Source organism: Passer domesticus, chromosome 6 (assembly GCF_036417665.1).
Source record: "Passer domesticus isolate bPasDom1 chromosome 6, bPasDom1.hap1, whole genome shotgun sequence".
In the NCBI taxonomy this organism is placed as follows: Eukaryota; Metazoa; Chordata; class Aves; order Passeriformes; family Passeridae; genus Passer; species Passer domesticus.
Genome location: NC_087479.1, coordinates 72287578 through 72306267, shown reverse-complemented (window position 1 = coordinate 72306267; position 18690 = coordinate 72287578). Strand labels below are relative to the sequence as shown.

Below are 18690 nucleotides of genomic sequence, written 5' to 3'. Positions count from 1 at the left end.
CATTTGGTTCCTGCTATTTAGATTTGTATCCCCAAGTGCAATCTCTTTGGCAGAAGGAGAGCCTTGCTCAAGTGAGAAAGCAGAAGGATCAGAGAGGGGGCTCTGAAAGGTCTCCTCTGGTGCAGAGCTGGCAGCGCCTGTGAGGTGAGAGCGGGCCCGGCCTTGGCCGGGGTGCAGCCCCAGCAGAGGCCTGGCAGAGCCCGGAGCAGCCTGAGCCTGGGCAGAGGCAGGCTGGAAGGAGGCCCTTGGAGCTGCAGGAGGCAGCAGCCGGGCCCTGGGTGCCTCTTCCTGGCAGCGGGCGAATCCTCCGCTCTCAGAGCCCAGGTGGCAGCTGGCTGCTCCCGAGGGGAAGCGTAGCCGTGCTGGGCACAGCCCAGACTGGAGGCATTGGCCGTCTGGAGTCCGCCCAGGAGCAGAGAAAGGCCAGGGGCAGGCGAGGGCCGGTGGCCTGGCTGAGGATTCCTACTCTTCTGCCGGCTGCCCTGTGACTCCTGGCAAAGGGCAGCAGTGTGTGCAGCACTCTGGGCAGCGGCGCAGGGAGCCGGGCTGCTGGGCAGGCTGGAGCACAGGGCAGCGTCCTTCAGGCACGGCACTTCTGCCAGGGCAACCCAGGCCAGCCTGAGGCACTGACAGCTTGGCAGCTCACATCTGCAGGAGCCAGTGCCTCCCACAGCTCTGCCAGGAAGCGCCTGCAGGCCTGCAGTTCTGCCCTGAGCCACAGCAAAGGTGTGAAATGCAGAGTGTTTTGCAGAAATATTCAGGGCCACCAGGCCAGCCTGCTTTGTGCTCTCTGGAGCACAGCAAGCACTGTGCAATGCTGCTCTGAGCTGCTGGGAGAGAGGGAATCGGGGATGTGCCTGAGGTTGTACTTGAGTAGTGAACTGATTTGGAAAAGAGCAGAATAATTTCATCAGGCAATCTGTGTTTTCCTGGTTAATTTCTGAAAGAAAGTCACCATGTGTTGCACACAGATAGGGGTATTAGAAAAGAAAGGCCTTATAAAATCAGGCCTTGCTCTGCTCAATTACCAGGTGGCCTGTTATGTCTTCTATGTGCAGCTAGCTAACTTCCCATGTGAAAAATCATAAGAATGAGTGCAGTTAACACAGTAAGCTTTTGTGGTTAGAAAACAGTTTGCATCTGTAATAAATAAGAAATATGTCCCACGAGAGTCCACAGAGGAAAAATGTAAACACCTGAGTAACAGAGAAAGTCTTAGCACATACACACAAAAACACCTTCTAAGCAATGAATTGTGTGGCAAGGAAACTACCAGGCAGTTGGAATTGAACACGAGGGCTGTGAAAACCACATAAAAATGTGTTATATGAATAAAGAATTGGCTTTCCCTGCATGAAGAAATGGAGTCCCAGTTGCTTTATTGACACAGCAATGTGGTGTGACTCAGCAAGAGCGCTTGTATGGTGTATTGATGAAATGCTTGTGTTTGATTCCCAGAAAAGGAAGGAGAGGCATGAAGTGTAACAAACAGGGCTTAGTCTTGTGAATTCCTTTAGCTTTAACGGGCAGTGCTGAACCCTGTATTCCCCCATTGCAGTGATGAATGTGTGCAAGTGGCTATCTTAGCCTTGAGAATAAAGAGAGAGGTCCTGCTAAGAAGGTAGCTGGAATGCATTGGAAGGGAAGAATGTGTTCTTAGAAGGCTCTTTACCACCAAAGGAGAATTTGAGGAATCTGATATTTCCCAAACCACTGTGTCAGTAACCAGAGTTATGTCCGAGGTGCTGCCATATTTGATCCATGTTAGAGCAGGTTGATAAGACAATGAAGAAAAGTGTGTTGTTTAAAGGGGGGAACCTGACCCTTGAAAGAGAAAGAATGTATTGGTCAGTGGGTGGGCAGTTCGGCTTTGAAAGGGGAACAATGCATCATGGAGCCCTTGTTGGCAGGGAGTCATGGAGTATGGTGAGCCATGGTGGCCTCATCTCACACGCCGGCCGTGTGTGAGCTGATGCTGTAACTGGGAAAATCCCAGTCCTGAGCAGGAGATAGAAGGCCTGGTTCTGGGGTGGAGGGGTGAGAATGATGAGATGCACACCGTTTTGATCCAGGGGATGTCCTGGAAGTGCACTGCCTACCTGTGCCTCCTACTGAGCACCACGCTCCAGCTCCTTCTCCTGCTCAGCGGATGTTTGGGAAACCAGGGGTTGGTATGTATTATTTGCTACTGCAACTAATGGAATAAGTTTGCTTTGCAAGCCCAGTTGTGTCTTAGGTGCTTTTCTGCATGGGTCTCCTCCTGAACCTGTGGCAACCACCATCAGGGACCCACAGGACACTCCTACTCTGATGGCAATAAATTCTGAGAAGAGGTTTAAATATGTCAAATAATTTGGAGTAATGTTTAGCCTGTGAGTTTCAGCAAAGTATTGACTATGTCTTAGTTCCATGGATACAAACTACTAAGTCAGATTGCTGGGTGTGCATGTGTTAGGGAAGTGAATCCCTACACACCCAGCACTGAAACAAAGTATTGCTTTCTTTCTAACCCTGAGCTGGCAGCAGGGATCAGGCCCTGCTTGGTGACTTTCATTTTGGCAACTTCTGTTAGCAGGTAAGAAAGGTCCCAATGAAACCTTTTCCAGCTCTTTCCCTCTGGTTTCTCTTTTTAGATACCAAAGCTCTGTGCCATGGGTGGTCTGGATGTGTGCGGGCAATGCAGCTCTGTTCTGGTTTGGAAGCAAAACTACTGAGAGACTCCAAGTCAGAAATACAATTTATTAGGAAAAGGGAAAAAAATCCCAAAATGCATGCAATAACACAAAAGAAAAACCATGGGCAGAATCAGAATACAACCTGACCCTCTGCTAGTTAGGGTGGTGGTAGCAGTCCAGATGAAATGGTCTTGTTGAAGTGCTGATCCCATAGAAAAGATCTGGTAGATCTTCTCTTCTGGAAACCACTTGGCTGGGGCCCCTTGTTCTGTCCCAAATCCCAAATGATATCCAGGTGGGGATGCTTAGCTCCTCCCCGCTGGGGGGAGCATCTCACAATGGGCTGATATCATTCTGAGTCATGCAGTGGGTCCTTGACTGCCCATTAAACAGAAATGGCTCCTGTAGGGAGTTATCTCTGAGTCATGGGGAAAGGCATTGATGGGCCCATTAACAGGAGATAAGGACAAAACAATGCCCCTCCTGTTTTCAACAGCTCTTGAGGATGGGAATAGAATATATCTTTATATTGTAACCTAGAAAACTCCAAATGAAATGGAATTTACTTGGCCCATGGAGGTCTTGCCCCAGCAGCAAGACTGTGAGAACAAATCAGAGTCTAAAAGAGAAATGAGTAAATTTTGTCAGGAAAACTCACTGAAATAGACAAAAACACTTCCCCTTGCACTACTAAGAGGAATTCCAGAATTCCAGTGGCTTCTAAAGAAAAAGTGAGCTCATAGAAAATGCTCTTCGGAATACAATACCAAATTACAATCCTTTCTAGAGAAGGTGTTATTATAGGAAATGGTAATTTAAATCCCTTTTTATCATCCTTGTGAAAAGTGCTCTCAATCTTTCCACAAATTTATGGTTTGACCATTCCTGATTGCTTTGGATACTCAGCCACAGCCTCATCAACCTGGGGACTGTGTCTTGTGTCAGAAAGCAGAACAACAAGCCACCTAAAGAAAAGTGGAAAGAACCATTTGAAGAGTTCCTAAGCACTCCTGCAGCAATAAAAGGGGATGGGATCAGTACATTGATACACCTGCCCCCAAGGGAACCAACCCCAACATATAAGGGACTTGGGGGAGGGAATATAGATGAGAATTTGAAGCCTCTATTTGTTAAAACATGGAAATAAAACTTTCTAATGCACTGTAGAGTGAGTTAGAAGAAATCCCATCAAGGGGAAGATATGTCATGAATGGGTAACCATGAAGTCCTCAGTCTCAGCCCAGCCTGGGCAGCAGCACTCTGGCACACTCTGTCAAGCAGCAGCAGCCAGCAGGCCCAGGGGAGGCAGCCCAGCACAATTCACCCCATGCCCCCCACGGCAGCATCCCTGGGGCTGCTGCACTGCAGAGCTGGAGGAGCACCCCTGAGCCAGGCAAAAATGGACACAAGTCTCAGGGTTTAGGAGGTGACATTTTCTTGAACTTGGCTTGAAGGAGAACAGAAGGGCAACAACGGCTCAGGTGTTCAATCACAAAACACCCCAAGGGCTCTCAGGTACAGGGACTCAACATCATTGGCTTGGAGACAATGGAGGAATTTGTAGAATGCTCTGCAAGGAAGAAAGGGGCATTCCCAGCCACCTTTGTGTGTTCCCAAATATTATCCTCCCTCAGACAATTTCATATCCTTTCCCAAGAGAAGATTATGGTCTTGTTGCTAACATGTCCTCTTTTTCAGCTGAATAAATAAATGGCAAGAAATTTAGGAAAAGAACTAGACATCAAAGTCCCCATAGGTCTGTGCAGGAATCAACATCTGTGTCTCTCTAGAAAGACTGGTTGTGACTGACTAGTTTGGAGAAATCTACGAAACTGATAGCGATCCTGAAGGGACACTGGAACGGAATTTCTCTTTTTAAACCTATTGATGTACCTTGCCTCCAACACTTCTCCATGTCTTTTACAAAACTCTTACAGAGATCTGGATCTTCCCTGGCTCATGACAAGGTGAGGCCATGATCTCCAAGCAGTCTTGAGAGCTGCTTCAGGTGACAGCTTAGAGCAGCCCATGGGCACTCCTCTGCAACCCTCCACAACAAGGTCATTTGGGGAGGAGGTTGTCCTCTATGCCTTCCACCCCTTAAGGCAAAGACCTTAAATTCACAAGAAAATCAGAAAACAGGCTTATTCTTATCATAAAGAATTTCCATTTGCTACAATATTTTCTTAATAGGTGCTCGATTTCATAATAGAGGTACTGGGCTTCCATTCTCTACTGATAAGTTTCATTCAGTGGACAGAGCTAAGTCTTGAAGAGAATATCTGACCAGAAGAAAGATTCTCCAAATATGATAAAACTGATGATAAGAGAAGGAGTTAACAGTAATGCAACTTCTTTATTGCTAAAGTTCAAGACTAAATTCTCTAATCTTAGACTAATTAATCCTACATTTTTAACAAATAATCATCTCCTTATTACTAACTTGAGGAAACCTAAAAACATAATTTTCTTTTAAAATTAAACAGCTGGAGCTCATAGATGTTCCTTTGCTGAAGCAGAAGACTGGTGCCAGGACTCCAGGACTTGCTGCTTGCCAAATTCAGATATTCATTGCTGAATGTGGGACAGCTTTTTGTGGAGCTGCTGGCACCTGCTCTTCATCTCGGAGTAGCTGGGGCTACCCTATGAAGGAGAAATCAAAAGAAAATTAGTGCGTGCCAACATTTCTGCAGAGTTTAGAATTTCATGACCTTTCCTACAAAATAGCCTTGAGGCACACTCAGCTGGTCCAGTCTGGCTTTATTCATGTAAAACAGTAAAAATACACTCAGTTTATCTTTTGAGCTACTTTTCTCTGTGAGCCACCACCCTTGAGGGAACTTTGCAAACTGAGGCTGTTATAATGCAGACTGAAAAACAAACTCTAGACAAGTCAGAAACTACAACAACAAAAACCCAAAGCATATCAGCTCCTCAGGAGGGAAAAACTCATTAATGCTCAAAGCCACCGATGGGAGTCAAACCTTCTTGATTCCCTTCTCCCTCAAATCGACAGGTGTGAGGTTTATCAAGCTCATGATCAAATCCAAGATGAAGTGGCAATGAGAATAATAGATGCCACTTCCCAGCACTCTCACACCAATGCTTCTGCTCCTATGGGTCTTAAGATCTGGTTCTTATTGGATGACAAAGTCTCCCTCCACAGGAAATGAACATTTCCAAGCATCCTGAGATTAATATTTACAAGCCACACATCTTTAACAAGTTGAAATTCAGTACCAGGACAGACAACAACTTGTGCTAGAGATGCATCCCAGGCCAGCTACACCAGACTGGTGTGTTGGACAGGTTTGAAAAGAAAACTACAGATGCCTTTCAACATTTTGGGAGGCACCAGAGAAGCAGTAGCCTGCACTACTGGCTTCTGCCCAGTGACATTTGCTGGCAAGAGCCCTGGCACAGGCCTCACTGCACTGCTGCCCTGCAGGGCCAGACCTGCCCTCAGCCTGGCACGGAGCATCCCTGGCTGTATCCAGTGTGAGCCGGGGCCCTGCCGCGCCTGCTCCAAAGGCCGCAGCTGCCCCAGAGCCCCAGAGCTGCAGGAGGCCTGGCTGCCCCTGCCAACATCACTGCTCTGACACAAGCTGTGAGCAATTTCCAGGGCTTTATACCACACACACACTTCTCCCTCCTCTTCTGCAAATGCCATGAGGGGATGCAGCAGCACTGCTGCAGCTGAGCCTGTGCAGCTGCACTGCAGGAAGGGAGGGCCCGTCCGGGCCTAACCCACCTCGGTGTTCATCTCTGCACTTCCCCCCACCTGGCCCATCTCCTCCTTTACCTCTCTATCTCCCTAGTTCACAGTTACTTTTAAATAATATCTGTAGTATTAATTCTGAAATATGGTCTTCCTTGCACCAAAATTCGAACAGAGGCTTCTCTTAATAATCAAATTTTACTCCATCATTATCCACACTGAAGTTAGGAAAAGCAGCACATTAATACCTTCATTGAAATCCAAGGGACACTACTGCTTCAGCCTCCCCAGCTCTCTTCACATCTTTTTGGACATGGTAGTCCTCTACACATCCATGCTGGCATTCTAGAACTCCAACATTTGTCTTTTTTTTAACCTAAAGGGTGCAGGGGAATGGAGCCCAGACTTGGAGGCAGGGTGTTGGCTTTGACATCCCATTCCATGGGGATGGCTCTGACATTCCTGTAGAATAGGATGTTAAAGCCAGCACCCAGGAAGAAGAGCGGCCACCAGCTGCTGCCTGGATGTAACTGGGCTACTGCTCAGTTCTCTGCTTCTTGCTCCTGACAGGACTGATAAAGCCAGAAGCCCGAGGCCGTTTCTGCAACAAAAACAAAATAATTCATTCTTCTATGATCACAATCAGGTTTTGCTCTCCATTCTAAAAAGCAGCATCTGTGAATTGGCAAAGTTTTAAAATGCACCATTTGAAATTAAAAATAACTGTCAGACCTGGAAGACCTGCAGGTAAATATCTGCTCTGCTGCATTCCTACTTTCTCATCTTAGCACTTAGCAAGTCCTTCTCCAAGTCTACTGCTAAAAGGCTTTGGGAAGTAGAGGCTCCCTTCAGCAGCTCCAGCAAAGCCTCCCCAAAATGGGGATGCCAGGTAAGTCTTGACTAGGTCCCAATTACTGCTTGCACACACCAGGAAAAGACTCAGCTTTTGCTATCAAACACCCACATAATTTATTACAGAGGAACTTGGCTGTTTTAGACTTTTATGCATTAAAAACAAGATTAATGCTTCACTATTACAACCCATGAGTACAGGATGTTATGGTTGGTTGTGAATTATCAGGATGAACACAGACACCAGTCACATGTCCAGAAACTCTTGTGCATTTAGGTACAGCTGTCTTAAATCCAGCAGGCTCACCCACTCCGCAGACTCATAAGCTGTTGGCTAACAAGTCTTTAAATTTGTACAAGAGAGTTTCACAAGTGGTTACCAACGAGCCCTTGCTGTTGCTCAGGGCCCTTCAGTCATCTCTCAGCTCCTCCCAAGGAGCTTCTCCAAGGTGCTGCCTCACGAGCCACAACACACGGCCACAAGCTCCCCACAGGCACAGCAAACCTCAGGGCCAGGGATGGAGTAGAACAGGACAGCCGTGCTGTGCCCAGGCAGAGGGAGGGAGGAGAGAAATTAAGGCAGAGGAGGGAGTGAGGGAATAGCACCATTCTGTAGGTGCTGTGTTTTGTCCAGCCATGTGGATAGTGCAGAGCTGGGGTCAACAATGAGAGTGACAGAGAGACAGAGGGAGAAGAGAGCAAGAGGGCCCCATCTGCCCCACCTGGTGCAGCCTCTTATGCACAGGAGATTTTTCATGCAGTTCTGTCACACAGGCAGAGCCAGCCCTTTGAGCCCTTCTCCAGGGAATGAGTTGAGGGTGGGGACTGAGCTCAAGTCTCCAGGCAGAGCAGAAAGTTGGATCAGGACAATGCTGCTCCACCCCTGCTGGATCCTCTCTTCTTATCATAACCTTGAGGTCACAGCAGTGTGTGGCAAAACATGCCTAGGCCTGATCCTGCACATTCCCATCACAGCTTCTACATCACCAGCAAGTCTGCTAAAATTTACTATACAATGCAGAATATTAAAAATGCACAAAATACCTGAGCAGGTCTTGCTGGAGCATCTGTCTCAGAAGGCCTTGGAGACGTTGCTTGGCTGCTGCTGGTGGGGTTCTGAGATGGAGCTGATTTTCTGTATGGATGGTCCAAGAGTTCATGTTACAAAGCCTAAATATCAACTGTCATAGTTCTTTCCTTGCAGGGAAAACAGACCTTCAGTGTCAGGACTCAAGGAAAAAACATGAAGCAGAGTTGAGGGAACTTTAGGCAGGACATCAGGAAAACATTCATGGCCCAGAGGGTGCTTGAGCACTGCAACAGGCTCCCCAGGCCAGTGGTCACTGCAGCAAGGGCTCAAGAACAGTTTGGACAACTCTCTTGGGCACAGGGTGTGATTCTCGTGGTGTCTGTGCAGGGCCAGGAGTTGGATTCCATGACCCTGATGGGCCTCTGCTGGTGCAGCATATTCTAAGAATCTAGGCTTCATTTCCCAGGGCTTTTTTTCTAAAAAGGCTCTTTTCCTTCCCCAAGAGACTGAACTTACCTAGAAAGTATTGACTTCAAACTCTTTCTTTCGATTTTACTGTAGCCAGGCCAATCACTCTGAAGGGTTTGAAACAGATGTTCCTTCAGACTAAAGGAATTCTCCTTTGCATTCACGTTGGCTACCTACAGGCAGACGTTTAGGAAAACAAATCTTCATTATACCTATATGCAAACTATAGAAATCTAAAGGAGCTACTTCAGCTGGGATGGCAGAACATGGCTCTCATTATGTTGTGAATGTCTGCAGCGTGAAAAAGCCCTGCCACTACCCTGGGCAAACACAGCAACAAACTTTGCAGGTTCAGGGAATGAGTTCTTAAAAGTCACTGTGGGATCAACTAAAACTGTATCGACGTTGAATTTGAGTCCTTTGCCTAGGCTCCAAAACTATTTTCTTAGCTAAAGAGGAAATAATCCAATTTAATATAATAATGCTTGCATAATTCAGCAACAGCACCATTCAGGTGCATGGGGAATATTTAAAAAGGAAAGAAGGAGCTACTGCATCTTTCCATGGGTGTGCCTCTGATGAAAGCCTATCAGAAAGAAATACCAGTGGAACTTACCTTGAAGGAGTATTGGGAAAGTCTCTAATTTGAACAGGTGAGGAAGTAGTAAAATTATGAACAGCAGAACAGCATGATGGAAGAATTGGTGGTACAAGCTCCATGATCTCACCTGCTGAAGGATCTTTCCAAGGGAATCCTTGTCCTTTGGCCTGACTCCATCTCTCTGCAGCCGAGCAAGTAACTCTGGCTCCTTGTAATCCCTCAGAGCAAGCAGATGAATCACCCTGTCCCTGTAGGGTCGGCCGTAAACAGCAGCGCAGCCGCTCCAGTCGATGTCTGCAAGTCTCATAGGCACCATCCTCTTCTTCTCAGGCACAGGACCTGGATTGTTTTGTTGGGCTCCTCTGACCTCTGCTTCTTCTCCTAAAGTGAGGGAAAACCAGAAACAGAGAGTTCAAATTGCAGGTTTGCAGAAGGCAAGGTAGTTGATTCCAAAGGATGCACCAAGAATGTTGAACCTCCATTGGCTGGGCATTTACAAATATAAAAGAATCCAAATAGTAAAGCATTAAAAAGAAACAGTAAAATGCCTGGTAAAGGAGTGATACTGGATGGGAGGTTTTAATGAAAACTTCTTTTTATGCATGGTGCTTTTATATGATTTCCCCAGTTTGTAAGCTCAAGCGTTGGCTATGTCAAGAATGGCATGGACAGTGGGAATATGTGCACTCTCAGCAAGTTTGCCAGCACCAGAGGCATGGGATGCCATCCACAGGGACCAGGACAAGCTTGGGAATTGGGGCCCTGGGAACCTCATTGGTTTCAACTAGGCCAAGTGCAAAGTGCTGCATCTCTGGGGTTGGGACATGCCCTGGCACCGAGGCACGCCTGGGGATGAAGGTGGGGAGGACTTGGAGGTGCTGGTGGATGAGAGGCTGGATATGGGCATAAAAACATATAGATATCCAGTAAAAAAATGAAATGGAAGCATATCTGAAAGGAGTCCATCAGTTTAATACCCTTTGCACTTGGATTGTGTGACTCCTTTTCTGCCTGGGTCCTGAGCTCTCTGCTCTTCTCTTTGGCTTTGAGCATGGCAAGCATTTCATAAAAATCCAAAGGATGGGATTTTTTTACCCTCTCTCATTCTGTTTACTCACCTTTGGACTTGGGAGTCTTCCCCTGCACCCTGGCAGACACTGGGAATCCAGAATGTGTCAGAACCTTATTTTTCAGTTGTACTTCGGTGGAAGCGGAAATGGATCTGACACTTGGAGACATGTTCAAAATTGAACAGGATGTGGAAGGCAGGTCCAAGAAAGAAGGAGAGTGGCCACCAGCTGCTGGCTGGACATCACTGGGCTCTTGGTCAATCCTCTGCTTCTTGCCCATCACAGGACTGAGAAAGTCAGAATCCAGAGGCCGTTTCTGCAAAGATGATCCCGATTAGTTTTCCTCCCATTCTGAACAAACAGCATTTCTGAACTGGCGATGGTTGAAAACACACCTTTCTTACCTAAAACAGCCTTTCAAACAAGGAGTGCTGCAGCTAAATATGTTCTCTATTTCATCCCTACTTTCTCACCCCAGTATTCAGCAAGTCTTTCTCCTAGTCTGTAGCTCAAAGGCTTTGGGACAAAGACACTCCCTTCAGCACCTCTATCAAAGGCTTCCCCAAAATGGGGAGCTCAAGTTGGTTTTATCTTGCTCCCTGTTTCTCCTTAGACACACCAGGAAAACACTCAGCTCTTGCTGTCACACACCCACATGATTCCCTAAAGCAGCCCCAAGGAGCCACCGGTGTGGTGCCGATCACAGCGTGTCCAAAGCAGACATGATAACAACAGAGGGAAGGCCCAGTCTGGCTGCAGGTCTCATTCCTGCTGTTCTCCAGAGGAAACCCTGGATCACAGCCTCTTCACTACCGAGCAAACACTGCTCCTATCCGTGCACATCAGCAGCTCAGAACAGGAGTGCCAGACACAGCTCTGTGCCTGCCTGCTGACAGAAATCCTGTGGGCAAGGAGGCAGGACTTAAGAGGATGCTGGGCCCTGCAACATTTCCTACTGTGGCTGGGAAAAGAGTAGGGAAAAACAGAGCTGTGTCCTCCCTCCTCTATTTAAAGAGTATTTTTAATCTTTAGGAAACTAACCTTTTCATGCAATGTTTTCCAAGATTCTTTCAAAAAGACCACGCTCTGATTTTAAGCCTAACAAGTCCGAGCTATTCCATGATGATTCAGAGTTCCCTCCTCTCACATGGGATAGTCTGAATCAAAATGGGAGCCTAAATGCTGCTTAGGACAGAAAAACAAGTTTCCTACAAATGCCTTACTACTGGAATTTGTCCTTATTCTAGACTTCCCTTAGATTTCTCTTCAAACAGTAGCACTGGCATGACCGTGCATGTTTTAAGTACTAGAGCTGCCATATCATCAAGAACCCTGCACAGACACAGCCAGGTACCAGAAACATGTCCACATCTTGTCCTTAGCAGAGTTTCCTACGCACCATGAGAAACAAGTCATGTGTGCAAGCTTGTTGCAGGCTTTGACATTGCAACCATCTGGAAAACTATACAGGAATCCCATTGGAAGTACACGCCTCAGGTTCATACAATATAAAGAGAGCACTACTGCTTCATATCACAGCTTGGACACCAGGAGCAAGTGGGATAAAACATCATTCATAGTAGAGAATGTTTAAAAAATTCACAAAATACCTGAGCAGTTCTGGGTGGAGTATCTCCTTCAGAAGGTCCCAGAGATGGTGACTGGCTGGTGCTGGTGGAATTCTGAGATGGAGTTGGTTTTCTGTAAGGATGGTCCAACATTTCAGGTTACAAAGCAAAACTATCAACAGTTATCGTTCTTTTCTCACAGGGAAAACAGACCTTCATTTCCCAGAGGGTTTTTTGAAATGGTTGTTGTCCTGACTGAACTTACTGAGAAAGGGTCACCTCCAATGTCTGTCTATCTCTTTCAGTGTAGCCAGGCCAATCTTCCTGGATGTCTTTAAAGAAATGTTCCTTCAGGCTGAAAGAATTCTCATTTGCATCCAGGTTGGCTACCTAAGGACAGACATTTAAAACATAAATGTTCATTTCACCTAAAGGCAGACTATAGATGTCAAACTGATACTGCAAAGCTAAAGCAAAGGTGAAAAGAAATCATGCACCAGTTTTCCTGGACTTTTGTTCAATGTGAAGAACAATGCAGCTGACATGTAAGAGGTAACAATATTAAAGAGGTGTGGTCCATTTGGGCTCTAGAAATTGGGAGGTAAATAAATGCCAAAGTGCTGCAAGCATGGAGGAAATGGATGCTATGAAAACCTCTCCCTGCAGCAGGGATCCAGGTTTTTTGGTCTTTAACACAGCTTTGAGAGTCAAAGTCCCCTATGCCACAGCTCTCAATCTTCACCATTTGAAATACAAGGAGAGGCCAGGCTTTTCCTTTCTGTTTCCTTATCTTTTGAGTAAGACCTGAAGAACATCATCTCCATGGGCAAATCCATATTTTTCCACCCTCAGGAACACATTGGCTACCCTCTTGTTTCACCCAGCTGCATTGCCATGGCAGAGCACAGCCTGGGCCTCTAACGGGGCATGCTTTCACCATCCCATGAAGCTCCACAGGATGCTGGCATTTGTCTCTGCAAACAGAACTGCTTTTCTTTCTCAAGTGCTTGCTCAGAGGAAACTACAGGTTCCTATGGAACACTTGTGGGAGATAACCTACCTAGAGCTACACTTCAACAGCTAAAAAGTAACCAAGATACCCAGAATCAGGAATTTACTTCTTAAAAGCACAACTAAGTCTGTGTTGGAAGAGAAGGAAGGCTGTGAGTGTAAGAGCTCAGCAAATTCACCCTACTGGTTTTTCATCTATACCCAAAAACAATGCCACCTGCTGCGAAGTTAAGAAAAATGTGAATAATAGTTTTCAGGATGAAGTGCTGTTCACACAGCCCTTTCAGAATGCAAACCAGTACCTTGAGGCAGTTCACACTGCAAACATGAAACTACTCCTTCAAAATCTCCTTAAACATTGACAAGAAGAAAAGGGAAAGGAGATTTTTCCACCTCTTACCTTCTAAGGAGCTGAGCTTTGAAATCCTATAATCCCTTCTTTCATAGCTAAAAAGGAAATATTGCTGCATGATATGCTATTTAATGATAGCATAATTCAGTAACAGCCTACATGGACGGGGAATATGGAAAAGGAAGGAAACAGCCACTGAATCCTTCCATAAATGTGAATTGTAGGAATGATAAAGAAATACCAGTGGAACTAAACAAACACCTGGAAAAGTTACTGAATAATAATAGGTGCCAAGGAATTTGAAGACTTGATACACAGGACAACAAAGAACCCCTGTGCTCAAAGTTGGGAACCATCTCTATCATGGAGGATTTTCCTGGAACACCCTCCCCTGGAAAGCAATCCCCACAGATCCCAGCAGCAGTCAAGTACCATCGAGTGGCCACCAAATCCCTTCAAGTGAAATACTGCCCTAGGCAGCTACCAAAATTCTCTCCTCTGAAACTTGTCCCAGGATTTTAAGGACCTCAACTAAGTGTTTCATCCAGTTGAGACTTTCACCCTCTGAAGTTCCTCCATGAAGCAGTTAAAGAGTCCAAGGAAAAGAGAGAGGATTACAAAAAGGCACGAGAAGCAAGCATGTTACAAAGAATTTATCATTGCCAGCCATTCTAGAAAAACAACAATGCCTCCCAAGTTTGGAAGGTTTCTTTCTTTCCTCACATGGGCTTGCCATTGGGGGGAACTGGGTAAAGCTGATGGAAAAATCTAAACCAGGAGCATTTCCCAAGCCTCTCATTAGTTTCTAATTGAAACCCTGAAGTAAGACAGCTGAGAGTTAGCATTGCTGGCAGCGACTCCAGGATCTCACCTCCTGAAGGATCTTTCCAAGAGATTCCTTGTCCTTTTGCACAACTCCCTCTCTTTCTAAGTGGGAAAGTAGCTCTGGCTTCTTGTAATTCTTGAGAGCCAGTAAATGAATCACCCTGTCTCTGATGGGTCGTTGGGAAACAGTCCTGGAAAGTCTCTGGAAGAATTTGGCAGGGTTCGTGGGCATCGTTCTCTTCCTCTCAGGCACAAGATCTGGAGAGCTGCATGGGGCTCTCCTGAGCTCTGGTATTTTCACTTCAGTAAAGGAAAAACAGAAAAAGAGTTGTCAAATGGGGGGTTGGGAGAAGGCAAGGAAGTTGATTCAAAAGGATGTACCGAGACTGCTGAAATTCTGTTTGTTCAGCATTGATAGATCAGTAAGAATCCAAACAGTAAAGCATTGGGAAGAAACAATCCTTAAAAATACCTGGTAAACGAATGATATTGGAGGGATGGTATTAATGAAAAATTACTTTTATGCATGGTGCTTTTGTATGATTTTCCCAGTTTGTAAGCTCAAGCAGTGAGCTATGTCAGGAATGGCATGGACAGTTGGATTAAATGCAAGCTTGGCAAGTTTGCCAGCACCAGAGGCATGGGATGCCATCCAGAGGGACCAGGACAAGCTTGGGAACTGGGGCCCTGGGAACCTCCTGCGATTCAACAAAGCCAAGTGCAAAGTGCTGCATCTTTGGGGTTGGGACATGCCCTGGCACTGAGACACGCTTGGGGATGAAGGTGGGGAGGACTTGCAGGTGCTGGTGGATGAGAGGCCAGGCATGAGCTGGCACCGTGTGCCGGCAGCCCAGAAAGGCAACCGTGTGCTGGGCTGCACCAGGGGAAGCGTGGCCAGCAGGTCGAGGGAGGGGATATGACACACCAGGCACTGCTTTGAAACCAGGAACTCGTGCTTGGTGTCTGATGGAGACTCTCTGAGTCCTGGTGAGACATCCGGGAGCTTTGTCTCTCCCATCACACACACACAGACTGACCTTTCTTTACACGCTCCTTCAATCTTTCAATGTAGGTCAAACTTTTAATGCCTTTCTCCACTTCCTGTTCTTTGGACCATGCCTCTCTGATATGTGCCTGCAAACCTAATGACACAAACATCACACACTTCAATTACTTAGAACAAGGTAAACATGCCAGTTATTGAGTGGGGGCACTGCTGGTGTTTTGAGAAGCTCAATCCGATGTAGGTACAGAGACTTCCCACAGCATTCAAGCAAAAGACCTCCCAAAATGATACCCCTGAATGACTTCTAATGAAAATTACCTGAAACCATAACCAAGCATCAGGATGAAAATTAGGTAAGAGTTCTTCACCACAGGGTAGTCAGGCATTGGGACAGGCTCCCTTAGTGGGCTCAGGGCACCAAGTCCAGCAGAGCTCATGAAGCATTTGGACAAGGTCCACAGGTACCTGGTGGGATTCTTGGGGACAGAGCTGCACTTGCATGTCCTTGTGGATCCCTTCCAAATCACATATTCTCTGATTCTGTGACAAACACCAGTCCCAAACTGATACTGCATGGAGCACGTTGCAAAGGCACGCTCTACCCTATCAGCAACCAGAGCTGTCTCACCTGAGATTCTCTGTGCCAGCCCAAAGTAGAAGTGGCCCCAAGTTCCACAATCGTCTCACTACTGCCAGTCCTCAGACCCCAGTTACTGAATGTTAAATATTCCCTTAGGATTTATGTAGACCACCACCAAGAATCACACAAATCTTCATTCACATGTGAAACAGAATGTCCTGAATGAGGAATTCAGAAGTTTAGCGTTGTCTCTCCAAAAAGCCACCAAGGGTGCTGCCTTAAAATGCTCTGCACTAGGCTAAGGCAGAGCAAGAGCTGCATGTGCAGGGGCAGAGATGTCCCTGCAGGCAGGTGACTGCAGCCACAGCCAGGTGAGAGCCTGTTTTTCTCAGGGCAGCTGGCTGAACCTGGCTCAGCTCACTGCTGCAGGCAGCACCACGGAGTGCCTGCAAGGGGAATGTGCACCTGGTGTCTGCCTGGAGCCAGGCTCCTTGGGGAAACAGCACTCAGAACAGGTTAACAACAAATGGCAGCCCCTAAGCACATTGTGCTTTGTGGGAAGTGATGGAATCCACTGGGAAGATGACACCAATGCCTTCCTTCCAATTTCCTTGAAAAGAACCCAACACAGTAATATGATAACAGTGACTTATTAATGACCAAGACCAAAAAAATTAAATAAAGCATGGTTCTCCACAATGACTTTATGGAAATTCTCCATGCGACTTCCTCTCAGTCATTTTTTCTTTCAATTTGCAATTAATTCTTATGGATAGGCACAATGCCTAGGTACTCCAAAATCTAATTGTAAATCAAAAACATTAGCTACCAAAACTGTGAATTTAAGTGCATAAGGTGGTCCAAATCTTGACCTCCATGCTCCAAATTCCAGCCCATCAAGGAGTATGGGAACAAGGAAGGACTGGCAGGCTTTCTCAGGGGAAAACAAACCAGTGCCTGAATGAACTGACAAGAGACTGCAAGGCTGACCTGAGGCCAAACCACCTCCAGCTGAGAGCTCTGAACACAAGAGATTCCCTCTCCCAAAAATATGCTGCAAAAATGAATTGCCAAGGTGAAAATCTTACAGACATTGAGCAAAATATGAAAGGCAACCATACCTCCAAGTGGGTTATACAATTTGACATCCTGCACACTTCCATTGTGCGACACCTCGCTGGCATTTGGCTAAAAGGAAGAAGAAATTTTCTGTAAAATCTTCAGCCTACTCTCCATCACTGCTGATTAACTAAGCCCTTCATTTTAAACAAGAGCTGCACTTGCAAAGGTTTGCTGTTCCATCACTCAAAAGGGCTGCTTTGACACAGTTCTCCCTCTGAAAGCAACCAGCTACAAAAGTGCCCTGAGAGAGCGACCCTCACTTAGCCTCTAATGCAGCCAAGCCTTCAAGTAGCAGGTCATCCTTTCCCAATTGCTGGAATTTATAGGCACAGGCTTCCCCTGAAATCAAGTGCCTGAGTACAGTTGAACTGGTCAGTGCTCAGCTAACAATCCAGGTGAGAGTGGTTCACAAAAAGATTAAGAATTCAGAGCAGGACCCAACACTGGGATTTATCTGGCACTATGGAAGTACATCGTAGAGTCAGCTCCAAGAAGAATTTCATCTGCATGAGGTGAATTTCGACTCTCAAGAGGCATGAAAACCCTTTCTCTTTTCCTCAGCTCTAGATGCAATTCTTCATAGATGTGAAGAGGAAAGAGTTTCTCCTCGGTAAGTCAGATATACCAAATTTGGGTTACTTGGCTGATCTCATAATTTAGTACAGAAAGTGTCACATTCCAGTAGAACTTAAAAATCTCTAAAATGTTTTTCAGCCTAAGTACATTTTTTAACAAAAACAACTACTGCCATCCAACTGCTTCATTCTGAAGGCACAATTGGCTGAGATAAAATCTAAAAAGGTATGATAAATGGACTGGAAAATGTGGACTAATTAGCATGAGAAAGGAGACATCAATCCCAAATAGAGGATAGCATATTACTTAGTGGAATTGTACTTTAGAACCAATTAAGGTTAATTTCTATGTTTGCTAAAACTGTATCAAAGAGTGGAAAAGCTTTGAAAATGATGTGCATGTGGCTGGAGTTCTCCACTAGGCATCACAGCTGGGAATATACTAATACATCCTCCTAATACTAGAAAATACTGTCAGAGAGTTTCCTTTACCCTGACATGTTCGGTGAGTGCAGTACAACGTGGAACAATGAGAAATCCATGCATTTTGGCCAAGAGCCATGCCCAGGCATGAATTTCCCAAGTGTCCCAGCATGGAGAACATGTGACTTTCACTGGCACCTCCTCAGTGTCATCACTGAGTGCCACATCCACCAGAGAACCTCCCACATCCACTGGCACCTCCTGTGTGTCATCCCTGTGAGTGGTTCCCACCCGGGCAGCTGCCTCCAAGGGGCCCTGGAGCAGCCGTGGGGCCCCAGCCCTGCCCAACAGGTCCCGCGGGCTCAGCAGCACCTGACACCAACACCATGGCCAAGCCCCCACCCGCTGCCAGCCCGCAGAGCCCCACAGCTGCCCCTCACCTCTTGGTCCTGGGGCCTCTGGGTCACCCTGACGGGCACGGCAGTGCTGCTGGGGGCCCTGCGGGACGCAGCGCGCGCTGGGGCCCTGCGGAACACACTGGATCCTGCCCAGGCCCGCAGCTCCACCATCCCGCTCTGCCTCGGCTGCTCCCGCTGCCACAGACACTGATCCTGCTGCAAAGGCTGCAAAATGCAAAATCCTTCTTAGCAAAATGTGTTCCTGGATGTTTGGCCTTGGTGGCTTTCAAGGCTCATCAAGAAGAAGGGAGATCACCCCCATGAAACAAGAAGCAGCCACCAAGCTCAAAGGGATGGCCCGGCCTTTGAAAGGCAGGTTACTTGTTGGCTCAATTGCCTTGGTGAGGTGCAGGGCT

At 46.6% G+C, this 18690-nt stretch overlaps 1 protein-coding gene across 1 annotated transcript; it reads right to left on the bottom strand.

Moving 5' to 3' along the window:
* Positions 1 to 5011: 5011 nt before the first annotated feature.
* On the bottom strand, positions 5012 to 18382 carry LOC135304002 (RNA polymerase II elongation factor ELL2-like). The gene is made up of 12 exons (XM_064426316.1): positions 18317 to 18382; positions 16878 to 16944; positions 15208 to 15312; positions 14217 to 14470; positions 12248 to 12372; positions 12025 to 12115; positions 10463 to 10730; positions 9472 to 9725; positions 8792 to 8916; positions 8290 to 8380; positions 6642 to 6994; positions 5012 to 5318 (listed from the first exon to the last, which is right to left on the bottom strand). Exons 4-11 carry the CDS (start codon positions 14400 to 14402, stop codon positions 6929 to 6931), a joined length of 1206 nt encoding a protein of 401 aa, XP_064282386.1. The 5' UTR covers positions 14403 to 14470; positions 15208 to 15312; positions 16878 to 16944; positions 18317 to 18382; the 3' UTR covers positions 5012 to 5318; positions 6642 to 6928.
* Between the last annotated feature and the right edge of the window lie 308 nt (positions 18383 to 18690).

Excerpts from the sequence above, each read along its gene's own strand:
- LOC135304002 (XM_064426316.1), bottom strand. The coding sequence starts at position 14,402 with ATGCCCACGAACCCTGCCAAATTCTTCCAGAGACTTTCCAGGACTGTT. Across the intron at positions 10,731-12,024 it reads CTCCACCCAGAACTGCTCAG|AAACGGCCTCTGGATTCTGA; the intron begins GTATTTTGTGAA and ends TCATCTTTGCAG. Across the intron at positions 8,917-9,471 it reads TTGGAAAGATCCTTCAGCAG|GTAGCCAACGTGAATGCAAA; the intron begins GTGAGATCATGG and ends GTCTGCCTGTAG.